Source organism: Xyrauchen texanus, chromosome 2, assembly GCF_025860055.1.
Source record: "Xyrauchen texanus isolate HMW12.3.18 chromosome 2, RBS_HiC_50CHRs, whole genome shotgun sequence".
Taxonomy (NCBI): Eukaryota; Metazoa; Chordata; class Actinopteri; order Cypriniformes; family Catostomidae; genus Xyrauchen; species Xyrauchen texanus.
In genome coordinates this window covers 37136157-37158935 of record NC_068277.1, presented here as the reverse complement: position 1 = coordinate 37158935, position 22779 = coordinate 37136157, and the positions used below count along the sequence as shown (strand labels likewise).

Here is a 22779-nt window from a genome sequence, read left to right as displayed (position 1 = left end):
TATGTGAGTGACACTCACAAAAGCATGAATTGGGACAGAAACACACACACCACCTGACTGCCATCAGTACACAATTATGCCCTCTATTTTGGTTGCAGGTTTGTATCTTGAAAGGATCACTTAATAATATAGATAAAGTATTTTCTCTCCATGTGTCCTAAAGGGGCACTCAGTAATTTTTTCCTCATTTAAAAAATAAAATAAAATAAATAAAATGTTTAATTCCCGAACTGTAATTTTGCAATACATGTAGAAAATCATGAGCACTCACATTAAAATGAAGACTTGTATCAGTATACCTTATAAAAAGTGGCTTTATTCTACATGGAGAGGATCCGCACATGGGGGCTGTGGTCAAATGCTAAACGCTTAATCTCAGATATCATTCTGTTATTTGACACTTTTACTCACTGATTAAAATAATCTGTGAATACTATTTTTTTTTTACAGTGCAACAGGCCAAAGAAAAATGTGCTCGTCAAGGCTGTTCATGGGGACCTTTAATATTCTTTTTTAAATGATGCTGCATCCAAGCCGTTAGGTGTCAGTGTAAATCCAAGATCAAAAAAAGACAAGTTACTTAATGTGCCTTTAAGGACTAGCGCAGGATTATATGATGGTAGTTTATATACCGTGTGACAGTAGAAATGCGTTAACCAGTAAATATTCTGTTATACTGTTTAAGGGTTTAATTCTTCAACCTTTCCCAACTCATTTCATTAATAATCTTATCTTTTGCTTTGTGTCCATCATATTCCAAATAAAAAATTAGAAATCAAATAATTTGCACTAGTCACTGGAGTATCAAAAAGTAGGCATTACTACATGGTTATGTAATATATAAAACATTTTGAGTTGAATTTCCAAAAGCAAAAAGAACAATATTGTGACACATACTGTTAAGCATGACATTAAATTACTCACTGTAAAGCAAGATTTTGATTTATATATATGACCAACTAAGCAATGAGATTTGTCATTGTCAGTGAGTGACTGTCAAACAAAATCATCTAGCTATAATTAGTCAGGCAACAAAACCACACATACCAGTACAGTCTCTAGCGGAGTTGGTTAAGTATTTCCTCATCTCTCAAAATTAAAATGAAAACTTTTTAAAAGGAAATAGCTTCCTCTTCTGACACAGGACCACATGTGTGAAAATATGAGCCTGAGAATTCTACAGAATCATCTGAGGTGTGTGTATATTTAAACTTGTCATGAACCTTTCTGACCAGTCATATGCAGTGAGAAAGCCACTTTCTGTTGGGTCTTCACTTTGATTCGGTCTTTAATTTATGAAGAGAAAATCAAGGAGCTGCACCTGATCAACTGATGAAGCACAAGCCTTTACTTGCAGCAAAGTTAGTCTGGCTTTCATGGATGTACTTATTGAGGCCTTGGGTTCTGCCAAGTTTACAGCTAATTATTTCTCAAGTATAAGGGGAGGGGAGGGGAGGTCAGGTCAGTCTTTTAATAAAGGAATACTCAATGACAAAGATGTAGAGGGAGCAGTGAATAGCATGAGTAGAGGGGACACTCCTATAGAAATCAGCAGCCTGAGCGGAGTGTGATATTTTCAGTATACAGTTGGAATGTATAAGCAACCCAAAAGGCAAAGGAACAGAAAGCAATGTTGAAGCAGGCAAATTTCTTTGTGGTATGAGAACCAACCAAAGTATGAAAGCCCAATTGATTGATATTAATACTTAAATGTATTTTTATCAGCTTTAGTGTAAAGATTTTAAATAATATACAGCTTAAAAATAATCTACAGTACAATTTCTTCTGAGGTATGTATGATTTCAATGGAAATATATGTGCAAGCTCACATGGTCATATAACTCCATTATGCAAGAGGTTTAACACACCCCCACCCCTTGTATGTTATTTCTTCAAATCTATGTTAGTGTACTTCTAACTGTTGCCAAAATTTGTTTTCAGAAGATATAACCATAAAAAAAAAATCTGCAGTGTCAACCCACTCACAAACTCACAAATTACTGCATTCATTTTGTCTAATCAAATGCTTTTTAGATTGGGAATGCACCCTTCCACTACATCTGATCAGCGCACAGGGCTGTGTCCTCACCTGCGCTGATGATATATTCACAGGGCACTTCAAAAGAAAGCACAATCCATGCTTTAGGGACGTTCCAAACATCATTTCCAATAAGAATCACTTAAAGGGAGTTGTAAATTACTTATCACTTTTCAGCCCGCTGAAGCTCTCACAGTGGAGGGTAATTGTCTTTAAAGTTAATAAGGCATAGGGATGATCACTTCTGAACAGGAAGCACACACAGGAGCTGGATGTGAGGCAATATGCTGGAGTTTATATTTTTAATGCAGAGGTTTCTTGGGATGTACAGCACGAGCAAGTGTTCTTCATTATTTAAGCTTATTGTATTGTGATTAAAAACATTGATATATTGTGATCCATTACATTCATCTGAATTCACTTGCAAAATGGTTTCAGCCTCATCATAAGCAAAGACCGTGGTGCGCTAGGTTTGTTTGTGGGCTGGTTATGTAGTAACGCGTTTAGTTAGATCCGCTTCTCAAGTTAGCGGAAAAGCGGTCGAACTCTGCAATGAGATTGCTTCTTAGTTTCCCCAGGTGAACAGAAGCACTGGCTTCTCTGGGTACTGCGATGTAAACAAAACAAAAAAAAGAAGGCATGAGCCATTCAACAAATGACTTAACTTCATGTTTCAATAGGAAAAAACTTCAACAGGCCAAAGAAAACTGTGCTCGTCAAGGCAGTTCATGGGGACCTTTAATATTTAGCATTCACCAGCCACCAGCATATGTTGTGTTTCAGATGCTAGTCCCTGGCAAGCTGGTTTCCCCACCAGACTTCCTTGGTAAACCATGCTGGTTTTTGATAGTAAACAGCATAGCTACCAAGCTAGCACTAAATGGAATGAAGTAAATAAATTAATGCTTCAGCAGAGTTGATATTGTTTGCAGTTACCAATAAGAGAGTAGTACTTTTAGCTGTTTAAAACATGCATTCCACAGAATTTTCCACATATTTTGTATATTAGCATCACCACTTTTAAATCCATTCAGATGAATTTACAAGATTCCAAAATCAGCACAGAAACATGAAAAATTAAATTTATAAAAAATAAGATTCTGCCAGATATCTACATTTCAGTAACAGTCTGACTTAAGTTATTATATCATTCTTTACACACCCCTGTACTGTAACTCATCAGGGAGGCTCCAGGTGTCCAGATTAAGTGGACATGTGTGTGGGTAGTCACTGTACGTTCTGTCTATAGAATGTTATGAATCTTAATTGGAGCATGTTCTTACTGCACATTCTTACTCCGAGTTCATCCTAGTCAGTTTTGTGTGTACTTACTCTACGTTCTGATAAACCTGCACCGAGCTGTTGAGTCCTTCCAGCTGCACCATGAGAAGCTGCAGATCAGAGTTGACATAACTCAACTCCATCACCACCTGCTCCCGAACCTTATTATTGGATGTCGCCCTTAAGAGGGAGGGAGAAAGAGAGAGGATCAGAAAGAATCATTAAATCATATCCAAATCAGGTCACGACAGGAGACAGTGACACAGTAACAGTGTATCTGGTTTGAGATGTCCTGCTGGCTCAACATCTACAGTACACAGGAGGGAGAGACAGATAAGACCAGAGCCTTTGTTATTTTTGCACATGATAGTTGAGTTAGCAGTACAGCCATTATTACTTGTTAAAGCAAGGATATTTTTAGAATTCTGTGTGGCATAAAGAAAGCCCTTATCACTCACACACACACACTCTCTCACACACACACACACACACACACACACACACACACACCTGGCCTGTCCACCTCAAGGTTCTATGTGTTGTGCATTCTGACAATTATGCATAGTGGTTATCAGAGTTACTGAAGCTTTTCGGTCAACTCAAACCACTCTGGACATTATCCATTGACCTCTCTCACCAGTAAGGCATTTCAGTCCACAGAACTGTTGCTCACTGGATGTTTTATTGCACCATTCCAAGTAAACTCTAGTGATTGTTGTGCGTGAAAATCCCAGGAGATTAGCAATTACAGAAATACTCAAACCAGCCCATCTGGCACCAACAATCATGCCACGGTCGAAATCACCGAGATCACATTTTTTCCCCATTCTGAAGTTTCTGACCAGTATCAGCATAATTTTATGCATTTCACTGCTGCCATGTGATTGGATGATTAGATAAATTGCATGAATAAGTAGGTGTACAGGTGTTCCTAATAAAGCGCTCAGTGAATGTAAGACAGAGAGATAAACAGACATTTTTCCCATGAAAAATGCCTGATCAAAACCAATAACACAAACAGAGACACAGCACAGCAGCTCTGTTGCATATGTGACTTCTATTCAAAACTCCTGTCAATGGCATTGATACATGCAAAACCTGAACTGTGCTAAATGGTCATCGTGGGTTATTTTAATCACACAAATGATAGGTATCACAAACACTCACCTAACTGCAAAAAAGACTCCATTATAAAACAAATGATTGCAGTCAAATAGGGATCAGTTGTTGAGCAACTGGTTTTCTTATCCCTGAATCCCACAGGCCTGTGACAATGCAGATCATTATACTCCTTAGCTTTAATGTAAATATAACTTTACTGAGACATGTTTGTCCTTTGTTGAATATTGAACACATCCTCGAAGACTGAAACCAATCAGCACAGGTACACATCTACCTGAACGAAAACTTCTATTCACAATTCTCTGTTTTTCAAAAGTTCTATTATAATGTAGATGAAGTAGATGAGAAGTTGTACAGTTTATCACAGCAACAAAAATGGCCTAATAAATATTAAAGACCTCATGCGGTGTATGCTGTATATTTCTATTCACAAACTCAAGTCACGTTAGCAGGGTGGGACGCAACAAAATCAGCTCTCGGTGAAACCAGTTGAGCCTGTGAGCTCACTCAAACAAACAAGAATTTGGACATGACTGCAGCCGCTCCAATCAGAGAAAGAGACAGTGAGAGAGAGGAGAAAAACATAATGGTATGTATTAGTGTGTGTGTGTGTGTGGGGGGGGGGCAGAAAAGGGAGTTAATAAAAAGGAGGCAATTTCCATTATGTGGCTATATGAAACATTTATCCTATGAACCACAAAGCTCTGAAACCTACGAGTGAAAGAACATTCCAGATAAACTCAATAGATTGAGCAGCTACGAATGGAGAGTTAAGAGATTGCACACACACACACACACACACACACACACACACACACACACACACACACACACACACACACACACACACACACACCTCTTATGGAAGGCAATAAGTGTGAGTGGTTCATGTATATTGTTTCAATACATACCAGGCCTTCTTTAGATCTGACTCATGCAAACACAAATCCACAAAGAAGGTTTAATTGAACTATTTTATACAATTCTAAATGGAGATCCTCAGGCTGTGTTCACATGTGTTGATGTGAGAGATGCACTACTGTCACCTCTCAAACACCCTAATTAGAACAGTTGACATGTTTGTTTTTATCCGTGTGGTTGTACATGCCTGTGTGAACGTCTTAGGATGAGAAGACCTCAGGGCCTTTTCTACATAACCCAGAAAGCACTGGAATGGCCTCATTACTGTACTTACCATAAATTTAACTTGTTGATTAGGTATGAAAAAATACTTTGATTAAAAGCACCAAACTACTATGCCTCCCCTTCAAAACATGTGTTAGAGACAGTCAGCTAGGCCAGCCCACAATATGCATTCAAACTGCAGTCAATGCCAGTTGATAAGAACTCAACAAACATCAATTAAAGCTCCAAGAAAAAGTATGTAAACCCTTTTTAATAGCTGGTTTTCTGCGTTAATTGGTCATAAAATATGACATTATCTTCAAAGTCACAAGTAGACAAACACAATGTGCTTATGCTGACTACACACAAACAATTACAATCTTTCATGACATGTCTTTACTGAACGCATAACATTAAACATTAAAACCTTTGGATATAATAACTGAAGCAATGTTTTGATGGAAAGCAGCAGCTTGTTTAATGCTTTCCATATATTAGACTCATGAACAGATATGTTAACCAATTCCAATGATTCCTTCAAGTCTCTACCTGTCACTCTAGGTTTCTTTTTTACCACACTGAGCATTCTTCGAGTCATCTTGGCTGGACGGCCACTTCTAGGGACAGTAGCCAGTAGGGCTGCAAGATTTGGGAAAAAAGTAATATTGCGATGTGTGATATAATAAACAAATGGTAACATGAGTCAACTTGCTAGGTTATCAAGGAAAATGCACAAATATATTACTGATAATGCTGAAATGTGTATTTCTCAACTCAAACATACAAACTAGCAACAACAACAATATACAACTATAAATGCAAAATGTTTTCAAATTAAAATATTTTTACAAAAATAAATAATAACATCTTAGCATTACTGCAAACTTGATATTTTCTCAATATTACACCTAAATAAAATCATATTTTTTCACGAAAATAAGATTGTCCAAACAAACAGGGACATTTAAGCAGGATGTAACATGGACTTTCTATAAACTCTTTTGAAACGGAAACTGGATATAAAAGTGTTGTTCACTCAAACCACAAAAATGTATATATATTTTATTAGGGCTGTCGATTTAACGCGTTAATTCAGCACGATTAATTTGCCTAAAAATAACGTGTTAAATTTTTTTTACACGCCATTAAATCATATGCCCCTGGACCGTAATATGGAAGATTCTTGAGAAATTAAAGCTTATGGTACCACCTGTTTACTCCAGAGGGCAGTAAGCGAAACTTCAGCTTTATGGGCAACACGCTGTTTATACAGTGAAGAAAAACACCCTTGAGCAGACACACAACACAAACATGCGTTACATTCTTGCATTCAAAATACATGGGAGCGCAAATCCGAACTAAGGGATCTCAAGATGTGTTCTAAGTATTAAACTATATTTAACTTATGTTTATGATGCAATGCACTCGAGACGCTACACAAGCATGTCTGACGCAGGTGTTCATTGAAGGGTCCTTAAACAAGCCCTCATAAAAATCTCCAACTGATTGACAAATTCACTTGTGAAATGGATTGCTGTGTACAAATAAATGTAATTTTTAAATATTTAAAGATAACAATATAATTATTTCATCATTATATATTGAGTTATTGTTATATGATGGGCTTTCTCAGCAAATATTTGTATATGCGATTAATTAATCGGGACATCATGTAATTAATTTGATTAAAATTAATCGATTGACAGCCCCCTTTAGGTGATGTAGATCACAAAATAATACAGAAACACACACACGTTGTGGAATAAATGGAGCTGGAGCAAAACTTGTGTAGAGTGTGAAAAAACCGCGGAGTTACATCTTTAATGCAGTTATATTTAGTGTTATAGCTTTATTAAAGTTCAGATAATATGGAAGCAAATCATGTAAATAACTACAAACTCCAAAACTGGAATTCCAGAACAGTCAGTGCCTCTTATGAATGTTCCAATCTAAAAGTGGAGAGACTAAAACTGCACCTGGCTGATGCACACTCTGACGCGGGGACGCTCGTCCCTCGAGCGCACACTTGCTGCAGCAAGATTATAACGTGATGGCTCGTGACTTATTGAATCATAATATATAAGTCACTGTGCATTTCTTATTGTGAAGCTTTATTAATAAGAGAAAGTTTTTTTTAGTTTGAGTTAAAGATGGATTGAAGTTAACAGAAAGGTGAGAGGGGAAGTCTTCACCCCATTATACACTTCAACAAAATACTTTTTTTTTTATTTTTTTTTATTTGTTTTGGCTTGTTTTCCAAAAATAATATCTAAAACTCCTTTAAAATCAATGTACATTTCTTTAGCAGCTACACTGCAGAAGAAAAAATTGTTATCTGAAAATGTTGAATATAATATTAATAATAAAAATGTTTTCAAATATCTAAAAATCCTTTAAAAAAAAAAAAAGATGCATTCACCTGAGAAGCCGCATATAAGATATTTATACTTTATTTTAGAGAATAGATCTGGAACAGAATTATATTTTGTCTCTACTGGACTCGCAGAAGTATACAATTATATACAAAATAAACTTATATTTAAGATAAATTCTCTTAAAGCAAGTCTAAATATCTTATATGTTGCTTCTCAAATCTTGTTTTAAGGATTTTTAGACAATTAAACAAAAGAGAACAAGTCAAAAACACTTGATAATATGATTTGCAGTGAATTTCTTTACTGAATTAAACTTCATAAAAAGTATTTTTCCCCTTTAATTCAGTGAATGTCATTTAGAAATATTTTTAAAAGATGATTTTGTCCTCTTTATTGTTAGTAAGAACGTTTAATACAACCATTTAAGTCAGGGCACAAGCGGAATAATCGGTTAAGAGCCAATGATGAATCGTTGCAATAATCGCCAAATAATTATTTAATTAATCAATTATCAAAATAATAATTAGTTGCAGCCCTAATCGTAGGTCTTCTGAGATCTCTTTTTTGAGGTATATTCCATGTCAGCAGATGCTGCTTGTGAATAGCAAACTCAAAATGTTTGAGTGCTTTTTTTATAAGTCAAAAGTACTGTAGCTCTAACTCACACCTCCAATCTTGTTTCATTAATTGGATGTCAGATTTGCATACTCCTGACTCGAATTAGCTTTTGCTGAGGTCATTAGCCTAGGGGTTAACATACTCTTTCCAACCTACAATGTGAATGTTTGAATGATGTATTCAATATTTTCAGGAACAATGCAATAATGTGTGTTATTAGTTCAAACAGATTGTGTTGGTTCATTATTGTAAATTACATGAAGATCAAACCAGATTTTAAGACAAATGTAAGCGTTCACATACTTTTTCTTGACACTGTATTGCCAAAGTACAGAAAGGGAAAGAGAGGACACTCTCTTAGGGCTTCTTATTCAAAGAAAGCACTCATCCAAACTTTACTGTTCTATTAAGATTTGAAGCCTCTCTGATGTCGGAGCCAATCAAAAGCTCTATGACCAAACCCAGCGTGCATGTCCTTCACAAAAAAAAAAAAAACACACTTAACATCCCCATGGAGACCAGCTTGCCCAATGTTAGTGTGTGCTTATCATAATTGGAAAAACATGGGAGATTTTGTGGTAGACAGAAACAACAACCACAGTAACGTTAAGAGCTGTGCAGTAATCCCAGGACAATATGGTTTTCACAAGATGAAAGAGCTGTTCTGGAAAATTCTGAAATACTGGGGAGATTGTCCTTTTTGAGCACTTGCACAAGTATGAATATGGGGTTTGTTCAGAAGATGCCACCGTTTCCCCATCGACTCATGTTTCATTCATATATACAATTCCTTGAACAGACAAGGTACAAATGTGTCTGGTAGCTCTGGACAGCAACAAGGCAAATTAGGTATTCATGTACAATCAGAGCTTTCTTTTAAACAACATCATAACCTTTCTCCACCTTTGGCACAGTTTGCATCACCAGTTAAATGTATCTTAAAGCACATTTCTAGCTATCATTACATAAACTGTAACAACAGAAAACATGGCAGAAGAAGATGGACATATGACATGCTATTGTTCAAGTGCTAGTTCACCCACAAATCAAATAAATTAATAATTTACGCACCCTCATTTTGTTCCAAACCTTTATGACTTACTTTCTTCCTTGGAAATCAAAATAAGATATTAGGCAGAAAGTAAGGGACTGATAGCCTAAGTTACCTTTCATATTCATTGTAACTTTTTTCCATACAATAACATGAATATTGTCTGAGGCTACCAGTAAGGCTCTCATTTCTTTTTCCACAGAAGAAAGGGAGTCATAAGTGTGTGGAACAACATTAACAACATTATTAATAAATAACAATTTTCATTTTTGGGTGAACTCTCTCTTTAATAATGTTCTTTGCAGTTTGAAAAAAGAAAAGAAGAATTTAGAATTTCCAACATTTATATTCTGTAATTATGATTTAATCATTGTATCCTTTTGCATGTAAACCTGCTTCCACTTGACATCACATTAGCATGGTACCAGGGACATCAGTAGGGTAACACTGTGCTAGAGTAAAATATTTGCATGATACTTTGCATAGGCATATTTTTCAGCCAGAGACTTTTTTTCTTCCTCTTTGTTCTCAGCTATTATAGTAAGCATGGCTGACGGTCAGTTACCTTTCAAATCAGTTCTAACATTTCATTGTTGACAGCTTGCCACTAGAATGTTCGAAAAAGGTCTAACATAGTGAATGCATTCTATTATAAAACATATGTTTTTAATAGGGATGTTAATGAATAATCGATTATCCATTATCCAATTGTGTGCTGCATGTCACATCCTGTCAGCAACATAGAATAAAAAGCAGATGCTCATCCTTCACTTCCTTGCTTCCTTGAAAAGATGAAGCAGGGGTTAATGTAATCATGGAGTGTTTCTCTATAGATGAACATTACGTTTACTGCAAAAATCACGAGTGTGTTAAAGCACAAGACAAGAAACATTGTTGATCCGCTGGTCTCCCTGTATCACCCAAACTGACAATCACGTCGTTTCTTGCCAGGAGAGCACGAAGGTACGGTACATTCACTTGAAATCTCACCATCACCAGTGTAGAGGCATGTTATTAACTATATTCACACAGTGACTTAATTAAAAAAAAATATATATATATATATATATATTATAGATATAATATATAATATTCCACGATATACAACGGGAACTTTTTAATTAATTTGAATCTGTATCTTCTATACAAATTATTATTAAACAGTAAATTAATTAAAACACATTCTGAATGTATTAAATTAAGAAAAACACTGAAAATATATAAAATATTCACATTTCTATCGGTTATTCTATTTATACCGTAAGCTACATGCACATACTTTGGTGGATGTTTCATGTTTTGACATTTCCTTCTACAATCAGGATGTTTTCTCTAATGTTGACGTTTTCAAGTTTGCATTTGAACGGTTGGTCAGTCAAAAATCAATCTATGTATAAATAAAGATTTCAATGCTTACGGTTCATTATTGTTGTTATTAATTATGCATCTATTTTAATTAATTATCTTTAACAATTGTCAATAGACAAATGTCTGTTTTAAGCAAATTAAGTGTGTGATTGAGTTTAAGATCATGTTAAGATCTGATATGGTTTCAATGTCCGTTCTATTTTCCAAAAGTGCAACAAAATCACATGTAGCATTCTCAGCCTCTTTAGTCATCAGATTTAACAGACACAATGTTAGTCTATCTTCAGCTCCAAATCAACACTGAATGCTAAAGGTACGTCTGACTGCCATCACAAAGTGCAGATCACTTCCAAACATTAGTATCTGTACACATTCACACACACAAAAACAGTAAAATACTATGATGACAGGTTATCAGCAAGGATTCTGACTGATACCTCACCACACAGAGCAGAAGATTCCTCCAAAACAAGGCAGTGATTGCTCAAAAGGGCCAGGGCCCTTTGGTCCAGTGACAGGGACTTTAAACAGATGATTTTATATAACAGAAGCATGTTAGTCAATGAAAGCCTTTTGTACCACCTTTAGAAAAGTTTGTTTTATGAATTCATTTGAATATTGTTGGTTTATTTGGGGCAATAATTATTGCATCTGTTTGCATACCTACACAAGTGTTCATATAGTCCAACATGTGAGGTGAGCGGGAAGACCATCAGCCACAAGAACCATCAGCCATGTGAAACTGAGTGTATCCCCTTGTGTCTGTGTCCATAAATGAGTGTGATCGACTTACTTGAGGAGGTTCTCTGCTCCAGCTCTCATCCTCATTTGCTTGATGATTTGCTGGTTGAGAGTCGCTCTTTTATTCTGCAGCTTACTGCGACCCGTCTGAGCAAATGGATTACATCCCTGACACAGAAAAACAGACAGAGAGAACGAGACTTTGAGGCATAGGATCTTGTTTGTGAGCTAATCTTGCTGGGAACAGGCTCATGATCTTATAAAACCACAACTGCATGAATTACATTGTGTCTATGTACACCAATGATAAACACACCAGCTCACGCTAGCTGACACAAAGCTTCTTGTGTCACTAAGGCGTGCCATACGCAGTACAGCACGTAAAGAGAAATCAATTACCCATCTAGACACACCTAAATTGAAAGTATCTGTCATAAATCTGATAGCTAAGGGAGGAGGTTTATAGGAGTGTGGTATCAATCTAAGTGGTGAAAATAGCAAACCTCTTACGGCTCTTATCTTGGCAAACATTCCATTAGATCCTACTGTGGAAAAGTAGTATCTACTTCTGAAAATAAGTACACTTAGTTGCTATGGTTAAACAAAGACAAAAGAGTTTCAGCTTTGAATGGTAGAAAGATCTAAAAGATTTTACCATAGCAACCTAGTTTTAGTGTTGTCACAGTACCAAAATTTCAGCAGTGCGTACCGATATCGGTTCAATTTCACAGTTCTCAATACCAATTTCGATCCCACCAAATAAAAAGTTTTCTAATAATATCATGTGAAATTTCACGGTTTAATAATCACACTAGGACATACCACAATTTTAATTTCATTAGTTGTGAATTTCAGTGTAGAGAATTAACAGAGCACACGCTAAAATAACATGGGAGCATTCTAAAGCAGTTTAACATTATTTTAAATGTTAAAATACATTCTCCTATACTAACTTAAATATGAAGAGACCACCAAGCAATTTTTTGTAGGTTGATATACCAACAAAGTGTAAACACTATCAAAACATTGTTCTGTCTGAGCATCACATCCAGCTTGACATCACATCATTGGCTCATCCAATGGCATGAGTTTGGGGGGGGACTATCTGTTTGTCCGAGAATGGGTGTGGATGAGTTTTCGGGATACCTGTTTGAAAACAGCATATTTGCAATTCCATTTGGTATAGCTACGGGCAGAGAAATTAGACACTTTAAGTTACATGTATAAATTGGCTGTTACATTCAAAATATAAACATTCCATAATGAAGAGTCACTGTTTAAAATGAAACAGTGTGTTCCATTCTATAAATTTTTTTAAAAAAAGATTCCACTGCAACAAAGGTTTCACAAGCTTTTAATTCAAGGAACCCAAAGTGACCTCTGAACATTCTAGAACACTGACCAGCCCAATGTTTAGTCAAGCAGAACCAAATAGCTGCCAACAAAACTGCATTCTGTAGTCACAATCACACAGCAATTACCCCTGTACTGACACTGCAGACAGAGCAGTAACAAGGTCCCAATCAAACCAGGGCATAAATGAGAAAGAAAACAGGGGCCTTGAATGAGTTGTGTAAGTGATCAGAAACATCCAGGCATTTTTATAAAAGGTTTAAACCAGGCTATGGTTTATTGATTATACAACTGTTATATATGACAATAACTATGTGAATTACTACTTTCAGCCAAAAGGACATCCTCTTAATGTCTCTGTGTGTTAGGGTAACAAAGTTCAGTACACATTCAAAGAGAGCAGGTTAGGGTTATGCAATTGTTCTGTAGATAGAGTGAATGCCATTCTGATGAATGTTATTGTCTCAGATTAAGACACAATCTTTCTTTCTTACTCATATGCTGTTTGGTTTCTGTTGGATTCATTTATTGCTGTCCGGGTAATGCTTCTGTGAGATGTTCAGAGGACAAGTTAAACTAACCTTTTAGCTCTAAACAGCTTCTCTTGCCTCTGAAGAAACATGAAACAGGAGCATCTGTGTTTTATTACTGTTTGTGGTTTGGCTATATGTACCGTCACTTGGGCAGATGCAACGGTAATAGGATGAAAACTGGAAAAACACGCTGAATCTGCAATTCGGTTTCTCCAAGCAGGCTCTGCTCAGACGGAACTGGACCAAAACCACATCCCCACTCTGAACCAGCCCCCACGTTGTAATGGCCTGAAGCCTTCTCGCTGCAGACATTGACCACACTCATTTTTGAAGAATGAATGTAACAAATGAAAACGAGACAATGGAAATGTACTAAAGAAACACCATCACATCCATCAGCAGAAAATTAAACCCCCTTTCCCTCAGCCAGCAACATTAACCATGCAATACCATAGTGTGCCAGTCGCAGAATTACTCAGAAAAAGATCCCTGGGAGAGAAGTATAGATACTGCCCACAGCAGACTATGTTGGTCTGGTTGGACTCTAACAAAGATCGCCTTAATACCAACAGGAAGCCCTAAACAACAAACCCCAATAGATACTCTTTAGACAAAGAGAGGTGAGCTCAACAAGGACAATGGGCCACTTCAGCTGCAATTCGCACTTACAAAAAATTCAGATTCCTGGACAAATGCCAGGAACCTGGTTCCTTTACAAAAGGCACATATAGCCATATGATAGATGGATATGATGGATTTCTGACAAAGAATTTTCAAATTCAAGAACCTAAGATATACATTCTTAGGTCATATACATTCATTCTCTATTCACTTCCATACATAAGGCCACAAGTAAGGTTTTTAGATCAAGTTATGTGGATTGGGACATAAGCTACTTGAAGTGTTCCTTCAGCAAATCCAAAATAGATAACACATTTAATCAACTATGGAATAGAAGAGATTCATTAGATTTAGGCTTATATGTATGAAGTGTAATGTTGTATAGACCTGCCTGTAATGGGTCACTCAATGTTTTATTTACAAAACCTCTGAGCTAATTTCACTGTTATCACTACAGAATTGTAATATTTAAAAGCATGAATTTAAAAGTTAAATTTCTGTATTTGGAAGAAAATGGCAGTCATACGATGACGGTATAAAATCCTTAAACATTTTGCTATGGTAAGCATAGTTTTCGTCAAAACTCCAGTACAACTAACGTTACTGCTGTCCCACTATAAATTGACAAGGGATATCCTTCAAACAGTGTACGAAGCTTTCATAAGCATATTTCTAATGAAACTAGTTGCTAATGCCAAGTTACCACAGTTTTACTGTTCTAATAATGAGTGTGCAACTACTTTGTCGAAAACTATGATTACCATGGCAAATTGTTGTAAGGTATGTTGATAGAAAAACAGTATTAAGCAAGTGAACGTATGTGGTTTAATACGTTTAAGAAAACAGAAAAGCACTGACTTGTGGAATATTGAAATGGGAAAGCATATGGTAAATATAGTGAGATTTATTCGTCCAAAATCCCAATTTGGCGTGGCATTCTTGTGGGCATTAAAAAGAGCTCGCCAGCCAGCGTCCACACCCCACATGCCAAGCAGATGTGTTCTAATCTCCAACAGATCCTCTTATAAACATCTTTGAAAGTAGTAAGGCGAAATGCTCCTTAACATGTACAGTCTGCACAGGCGTCTTAGGTTTAAAACTTGTGAAATAACATAATAAATAAGCTACATCTACGCCAATAGTAATAACGTCAGATATTTAACATTCGAGGAAAAAATACTGAAACTGAAAAGTACCCCTGACCTTTTTGAAGTAGCCATTCTCCACCGGTCCGTCGGCCTTGGGACCATTGGGAATAAGAGTGTCCGTCATTTCTAAATTCTCAACCGAAAGCAGATTGCTTCGGTTCAATTCAGCAAGTAGAAGTCGTGGGATCTCCCTGCAGCCCAACAGGTGTGTATACAAGGCAGTCAGATGTCTATTGATGCTCACAGTTGTTGAAACTCTGACAAACACCTTTTGCAATCGCTATTTGCACCACACTTCCCCGCCCCGCTCCGGAAGCATGACGAGGGAGTATCCCATTCAGAAGTGATTATCCCTATGCCCCATTCCCTTCGACGACTTTATCATACAGTATGACAGCTTTGGAGGGCTGGAAGGTGTGGGGCTGAAAAATAACCTTTATTTGTAACTCATCTTTTAAGGCAATTTTATTTGAAGTTCTGTTTAAAGCTATCATGGCTATCATGAGTGTTCACCCTTCGAAGTGCCCTTCGGAGGCTTATTCATCCAGTTGGAACACAGGATAAAGCAGCTCGCTTAGTGGGTGGAGTCTTTCATTGCTTACCTGCGCAAATGACACGCCCCTGATGTGAACTGCTGTATAAAAGCTTCGCATCAAAGTTATATTTAGCTCAGACATGTAACCAGGCAGTTTTAACGAACCCACTGCTCATGGTGAATGTGTGTCAAAGTATCTATCTATCTATCTATCTATCTATCTATCTATCTATCTATCTATCTATCTATCTATCTATCTATCTATCTATCTATCTATCTATCTATCTATCTATCTATCTATCTATCTATCTATCAAATGTTTTCAATTTCTTAATTAAAAGTTATTGGCCTATTATATTTTTAAATGTAAAAAATGTGAAAAACAAAAGTCTAATTAGTTTTAAAGGAATGGTTCACCTAAAAATTCTCTCATTATTCACATCCCAATGTGTATGACTGTCTTTCTTCAGCAGAACATAAAATACGTTTTTTTAGAAGAAAATAGAGCTCTATCAGGTTCTTCCCGGTCCAAAAGTCACATTTAGGCAGCATAAAAGTAATCCATGCGATTCCAGTCAATCAATGACTGTCTTCTGAAGTGAATCCATAAGTTTATGTAAGAAACAAGTCGATAATTAAAGTGTTTTTAACTTAAGCTTACGTCACCCTTCGCATTAGCTGCTGCCAGGAAGCGCTTTTTAAAAGTTAATAACTTTTTAATAATTTTTTTTTTTTTTTTTACACAAATGTATCAATTTGCTTCAGAAGACAGTCATTGATTGACTGGAATCACATGGATTACTTTTATGATGCCTAAATGTGACTTTTGGACCATCAAAGTTCTGGCACCCCATTATAAGGACCTGACAGAGGATAGTCATACATATCAGGGATGGCATCAGGGTAAGTGAATAAGGAGAGATTTTTCATTTTTGGGTGAATTATTCCTTTCAGTAACCTTAAGTCAGGAGTAACCCTGCTTCTTGATATTCATGACTAAAAATAAGCTATTTGTCAAAATTGGCTATAAAAATATGTCTGAAAAGCTTTTTTAAATCAATTATTCAGTTGTGCATGCTCATGTGTATTCAAGGTGCAAGGAAATTATTTTATGCTTTTATTTTTAATTCAAAATGTAAATCTTTTTTTTTTTTTTTACGTTATTTGTCCTTATTACGACCCTAAAACAACAACCATAGAAATCTATATGTAGATACCTTATTTGCACCCTAGGTATGTATATTTATGACAACAGCTACATATTCTCAAGGACAACGATCATTTGTTACTTAGCAACCAGAATAAACATGCCCTGCTGCCTTTGCAATATAACAGCAAATAGCTCTGATTAATCAAATATACCTGTAGACTTTGACTTTGAATAGCTGAGCTGAATAGAAAAGAATAAATGTACACAACGTTTCCATTGATACACTTTGTTTACATTTGTATTTTGGTCTTTCTGCCAATGAATGTAGTTCCCTATTGAGAGGTCTCTCCTATTGTGTAAGTAGCTTACGCTATGGGAAAACTCCGTTTCTCGAGAAATATTGAAGTCTATGTAAAACGCATTGCAGCTGCACAGCAGACAGTAATGAGCGAGGCAGCTCGGTCATTGGCTGTGCTGCGGCAACTGCTCGAACCAATGACGGGGCGACTCTGAACGCGCGACCAATGGGCGCGCGCCTCGCGTTCGCGCGCTCAGAGCCCGCCGAAATTAGCATAGCCAGGCTATATAATGGGCACCCCGTCATACGAGTTCCTTTAGATTTAATCTCCTTCAGCGAAGACCTCCTCTTCGCTGGATCCTCCGGATTGTTGGAGTCTTTCGCCTGCCGTTGACAATCCTACAGCAGGACTGCTAAGAGGACGCCGGCTCCTTCTGTATCTCCTTCTGCTCCTTCACCCATAAGCGCTGCACATACAGTTTCAAACAGTTCTCTGTCTCATGCCGCAAGTATCACTGATGCGACGCGCGAGCCAAGAAACTCCCCGCTAAGAGCGGGAAGCTTTATGAAAGTGGCGCGCGTGCCTATTACAATGTATGCACCCCCACCTGTAAACACTGTCTATACAGTTTCAAACATTTCTCCAGCTCACGATGCGAGCATTACAGAGATAGCGTGCGTGCCTGTAAACTCACACGCACCCCTGTACTCGGCACTCAACACGGCTGCTCAGCGTGCACCTGCGCCTCTGGGAGCTGTAAACTCAGTGTTAGCACAAGGCAATTTGCCGGTGGGGCCCATACGTCACTGCGACACGCCCCCAGCCAACATTCAGCCCATATCTGTGCGAGCAAAAGCCTGGGAAAAAATCCCCGACATGCCAAAATGGGTTTTGAACATAATAAAACACGGTTACTCACTTCAATTCGCTCGCAGACCACCCCGCTTTTCAGCGGTGGTCGAGACGAAAGTGAGGAAAGATGTGTCACATGTTCTACGCACCGAGGTGCTCGAACTGATAGAGAAGGCGCTATAGAAACTGTTCCTCCCTCTATGAGCGAGGCGGGTTTTACAGCCGCTATTTTCTCGTCCCGAAAAGGACGGTGGCCTCCGCCCCATCCTAGATCTCAGACATCTGAACAAAGCTTTTATGATTCGCTCGTTCAGAATGTTAACAACCAAACATATCCTCGCGCAAGTTCAGCCCGGGGTTGGTTTCTATCAGTGGATTTGAAAGACGCTTACTTTCACATTCGATAGCGCCTCATCACAGGCCTTTTCTGAGATTCGCTTCGAGGGACAGTCATACCAGTACACAGTACTACCATTCGGCCTATCATTGGCCCCCGTACATTCCACGAAATGTATGGACGTGGCACTTTCCCCCCTGAGACAGCGGGGAGTGCGAATACTGAATTACCTCGACGATTGGCTAATCATAGCACAATCAGAGGGTCAGTTAACGACGCACAGATCTTGGATTATCAGCCAAAGTTTACTGGGAAAAGTCAATACTGTACAATACTGTAGTATACAGAAAAAGGATATGAACATTTGTATGTATAGAGTAAATGTATTTTTGTTGCAATGTGTTACATGTAAACAGAAAATTCACATTTGCATGTCCATTTTTACATATTTCTTACATGTATAGTCATAAAAAGTGAACAGAAAATTGCCACATAATGACATCTATAGAAACAGACGGAGGCAATTTCTCACATCATGCCCCGCCACTGCACCAGCGCGGGCCATGGTCCGTCTGCTCGCCAAGGGCATCCTCCTGCGGCTTCCAGACAACAGGCAGCTTCGCCCTAACCTGGGCCCATCTCTCAGCCCCAGTGTCGAGCGCCCCACAGCAAGCGCACGCCCCCCATCTCCCGAATGTCCTCGAGGACCCAGAAGGCTCCCAAGCGTTCCTGAGACAGACGACCCAGGGAACGAGACGTTTGCTCCGGAGCTGATAGACAGACCACTCCGTCCCCTGGTGGAGGACTGGGAGGAGAATCTTCAGATCAAGGTATATTCTTTGCCGCACCCCCTTCGGGCTGCGGTACCCACATTTTCAATAATAGAGCAATTTCCTCTTTCTCTGGGTCACCTGGCCTGCAAATGCCGTTCTCACGGCAACCAGGTGCCACACTTCACCAGCTGGCACCCCGGACGCGGAGCTCTCTCCTCCGGACCCACGACTGCTGCTCCCTGGCCAGCCGGTTCTGACGAGTCCAGAGGACGCCTACATGGGACCTCCTCCTTTGTCACTAACCCACCCCTGCCGGGTGTGAGGAGCAAGGTAAGTGCTTCAAGTTTTCTCTCAGAACCAGAGCCTTGGGACGCACTTCTGCCTCCTGACACCACACTACCTGCCCTGCTCCACTGAGAAGCCTCGCCAGGTATGTCAAAAATGATCGTCCCCTTAGTGCCCCTCGAACGGAGCTTGGACGTGTGGCTCTCACTTCCCAACTCGTCGCGCTGGTTGACCAGGACCATCCGACTCGGCTACGCGATTCAGTTCGCCAGGCCCCCGCCCCCTTTCGCCGGCATATGCTTTACCTCGTTGCATGGCGAAGAAGCCAACACCCTGCGTGCGGAGGTCAATTTACTCAAAGACGCAATAGAGCCTGTCCCTCCAGCCGAGATGAAGAAGGGTTTCTACAGCTTTTACTTCATCATTCCCAAGAAAGGCGGCGGCTTACGACCGACAGATTGGTTCGCAGCGGTAGACTTCAAGGACGCGTTCTTCCACTTCTCTATCTTGCCTCGACATGACCCTTACTACAGTTCGCATTCGATGCCCAGGCATATCAGTACAAGGTCCTCCCCTTCGGCATGTCCCTGTCCCCTCATGTCTTCATGAAGATCGCTCTTGCCCTACTAAGGGAAGTGGGCATCCACATACTCAATTACCTCGATGACTGGGTCATCCTAGCCCACTCTCGAGAGTTACTGTTCACCCACAGATACCAGGTGCTCAGGCACCTCAGCCATCTAGGGTCTTAGGATGACATGAGTGTCTGCCGGACCGAACTCCAGGCAGGTGTCGCTGACAGAGAATGCTTGCAGGTCCCCAACCCTCTTGATGGAAGTAAGCGCAATCAGGAGGGCCGTTTTCAAGAAGAGGGCTTTGAACTTGACTGATTCTAGCAGCTCGAAGGGGGGTCTCTGAAGGCCCGAGAGGTCAACTGGGAAAAGAGCAAGCTCACCCCGGTTCAGAGCATCTTTTTTCTATGCACCAACTGGGTTGGCACATCAACTGCCTAGAGTTGCTGGCTGTAATATTTGCCCTGTGGAGGTTTCTCCCGCTAATATGGGACAAGAACATCTTGATTCGATCAGACAGCACCACGATGGTAGTGTACTTAAATCGCCAAGGCGGCATGCGCTCTCATCATATGTCACAACTCGCTCACCATCTCCTCCTATAGAGCCAGCAGCAACTCAGGTTGTTGTGTACCACTCACATCCCGGGCAAGGTACTGTGATGGCCACAGCCATGGCCTCACAACCAGTTCAAGAGCGGTAACCTCATACACACTATACATTTGTTGCAAATATTTATTTAGTTACAAATAAATCACAGGACACTTAGTTCATTTCACACACATTATACTTTATTTAGTTGACCATACATGAGTATCTTTTTGGGAGCACGCAACATTAGTTACTTTTGGATTGCTATTCTGTTTGTATAATTATTTTGTTTCTGAGCTTACCAGTGTTGGATTCCACACCCGGGAGAGATTCAGGAAGTCGGCTGGCTTAAAGGGGTGGCATTTGGAGCAGGAGCAGCTTTATTGGGGAGGTGGTCTAATTGGACCCTACCACTGCTTGTTAAGTCTGAGGGGGGTAGCTTTATTCCCTGTGTAGATATTTTGGGGGTTGAATTCATATTATATTGAGTATTTTTGTTGAGTTAAGGTTAAGTAAAAGCATATTTCTTTTGGAATAAGTTTTTAGGTAGGTTTTGTACGGTGGCCGAGAGAGCTCAACGTGCTGCAACCTAAAGAAGACGCATGCAAATAGAAAAAAACGCATGCAAATAGAAAAAAAACGCATGCAAAAAGAAAAAAAAGGCATGCAAATAGAAAAAAAACACCAGCAAATTAAGAAAACATCTTCATCAGTTTCACAGCACACGTGTACTCCAAATACTCACAACACAACCAAATACAGAAACGCGCTGCAAAACTTCACAACACAACCAAATACAGAAACGCGCTGCAAGTAACACAGACCACAACGGAAATGTTTCCGGGGGAACCAAATAAGTGACGAACCCGGCTGGGACGTGCTTACGGCAAAGAACTGATATTGACAAGAAGTGAAAGCCTATATATATTTTTTTTTATAAATAAACTATAATATTAAAATAATATTGTAATATATTGTATATAGAAATAATATTATAATATTATATTGTAATATTATACTTATTTATAGTTCTTCTACTCTTTGCTTACAGCTCAAAATTCTACTTTATTTTATTTTATTTATTTTAACTTTTTTTTCCGCAAAACATACAGAGATTATTTTTTTATGACATACAACTTGTATACAATATACAAAATGTATTAACAATATGTTCAATGACACACAGATATTTAACGGATATATAAAACGCATATTTTAACAGTTTTTTGTAAAGTAAAAATAAATTTATTTGCAACTGTTATGTTAACAGCATTATATTTCTGTCCTCAGAACAGCTATTCAACTGATGGACAAAGTGCTGCGTTGTCATGGGAACATCCCAGGTGAAAATAATTACGTTGGAAGTTGTCTTTCATTGCTCCCTTCATCAAGTCCAAACGGCTACATAAATGGCACACTAGTGCCATGCTCACTCCAAAGTCCCACTTGAAGAGCTCTGCTGTCTGCCCTTCGAAGGGAGTAGGGCATAGGGATGCTCACGTGCAATAAGCACGTCCCAGCCGGGTGTGTCACTTATTTGGTTCCCCCGGAAACATTTCCGTTGTGGTCTATATTACTTGCAGCGCGTTTCTATATTTGGTTGTGTTGTGAAGTTTTGCAGCGCGTTTCTGTATTTGGTTGTGTTGTGAGCTTTTGCAGTGCGTTTCTGTATTTTGTTGTGTTGTGAGTATTTGGAGCACACGTGTTTGCTGTGAAACTGATGAAGATGTTTTCTTAATTTGCGGGTGTTTTTTTTATTTGCATGCGTTTTTTTTCTATTTGCATGCGTTTTTTTCTATTTGCATGCGTCTTCTTTAGGTTGCAGCACGTTGAGCTCTGTCGGCCACCGTAGTTTTGCTGTTATTTGTAGTTTATGTAGTAGTGTTGTTGTTAGTCTTCCCTTGTGTGTCAATTGGTTTGATCAGCCAATATATAAGTCCCCTTTGTTTCAGGTCAGTTGTATTTTTGAGTCTCTTATGTTCAGAGCTTTAGTTATTGTCTGTTTATTTGA

At 38.7% G+C, this 22779-nt stretch overlaps 1 protein-coding gene across 2 annotated transcripts in view; it reads right to left on the bottom strand.

Moving 5' to 3' along the window:
- Window positions 1–15613, bottom strand: part of LOC127618465 (rhophilin-2) — a 32291-nt gene extending 16678 nt beyond the window's left edge. For both annotated transcript variants that reach the window (XM_052090928.1, XM_052090937.1), the window contains exons 1-3: window positions 15430–15613; window positions 11772–11887; window positions 3371–3499 (exon numbers count right to left, since the gene is read on the bottom strand). In XM_052090928.1, coding sequence (XP_051946888.1) covers window positions 3371–3499; window positions 11772–11887; window positions 15430–15498 — 314 coding nt within the window. In that variant the 5' untranslated portion in view covers window positions 15499–15613. The remainder of the gene's footprint in view (window positions 1–3370; window positions 3500–11771; window positions 11888–15429) is intronic.
- Window positions 15614–22779: the final 7166 nt, after the last annotated feature.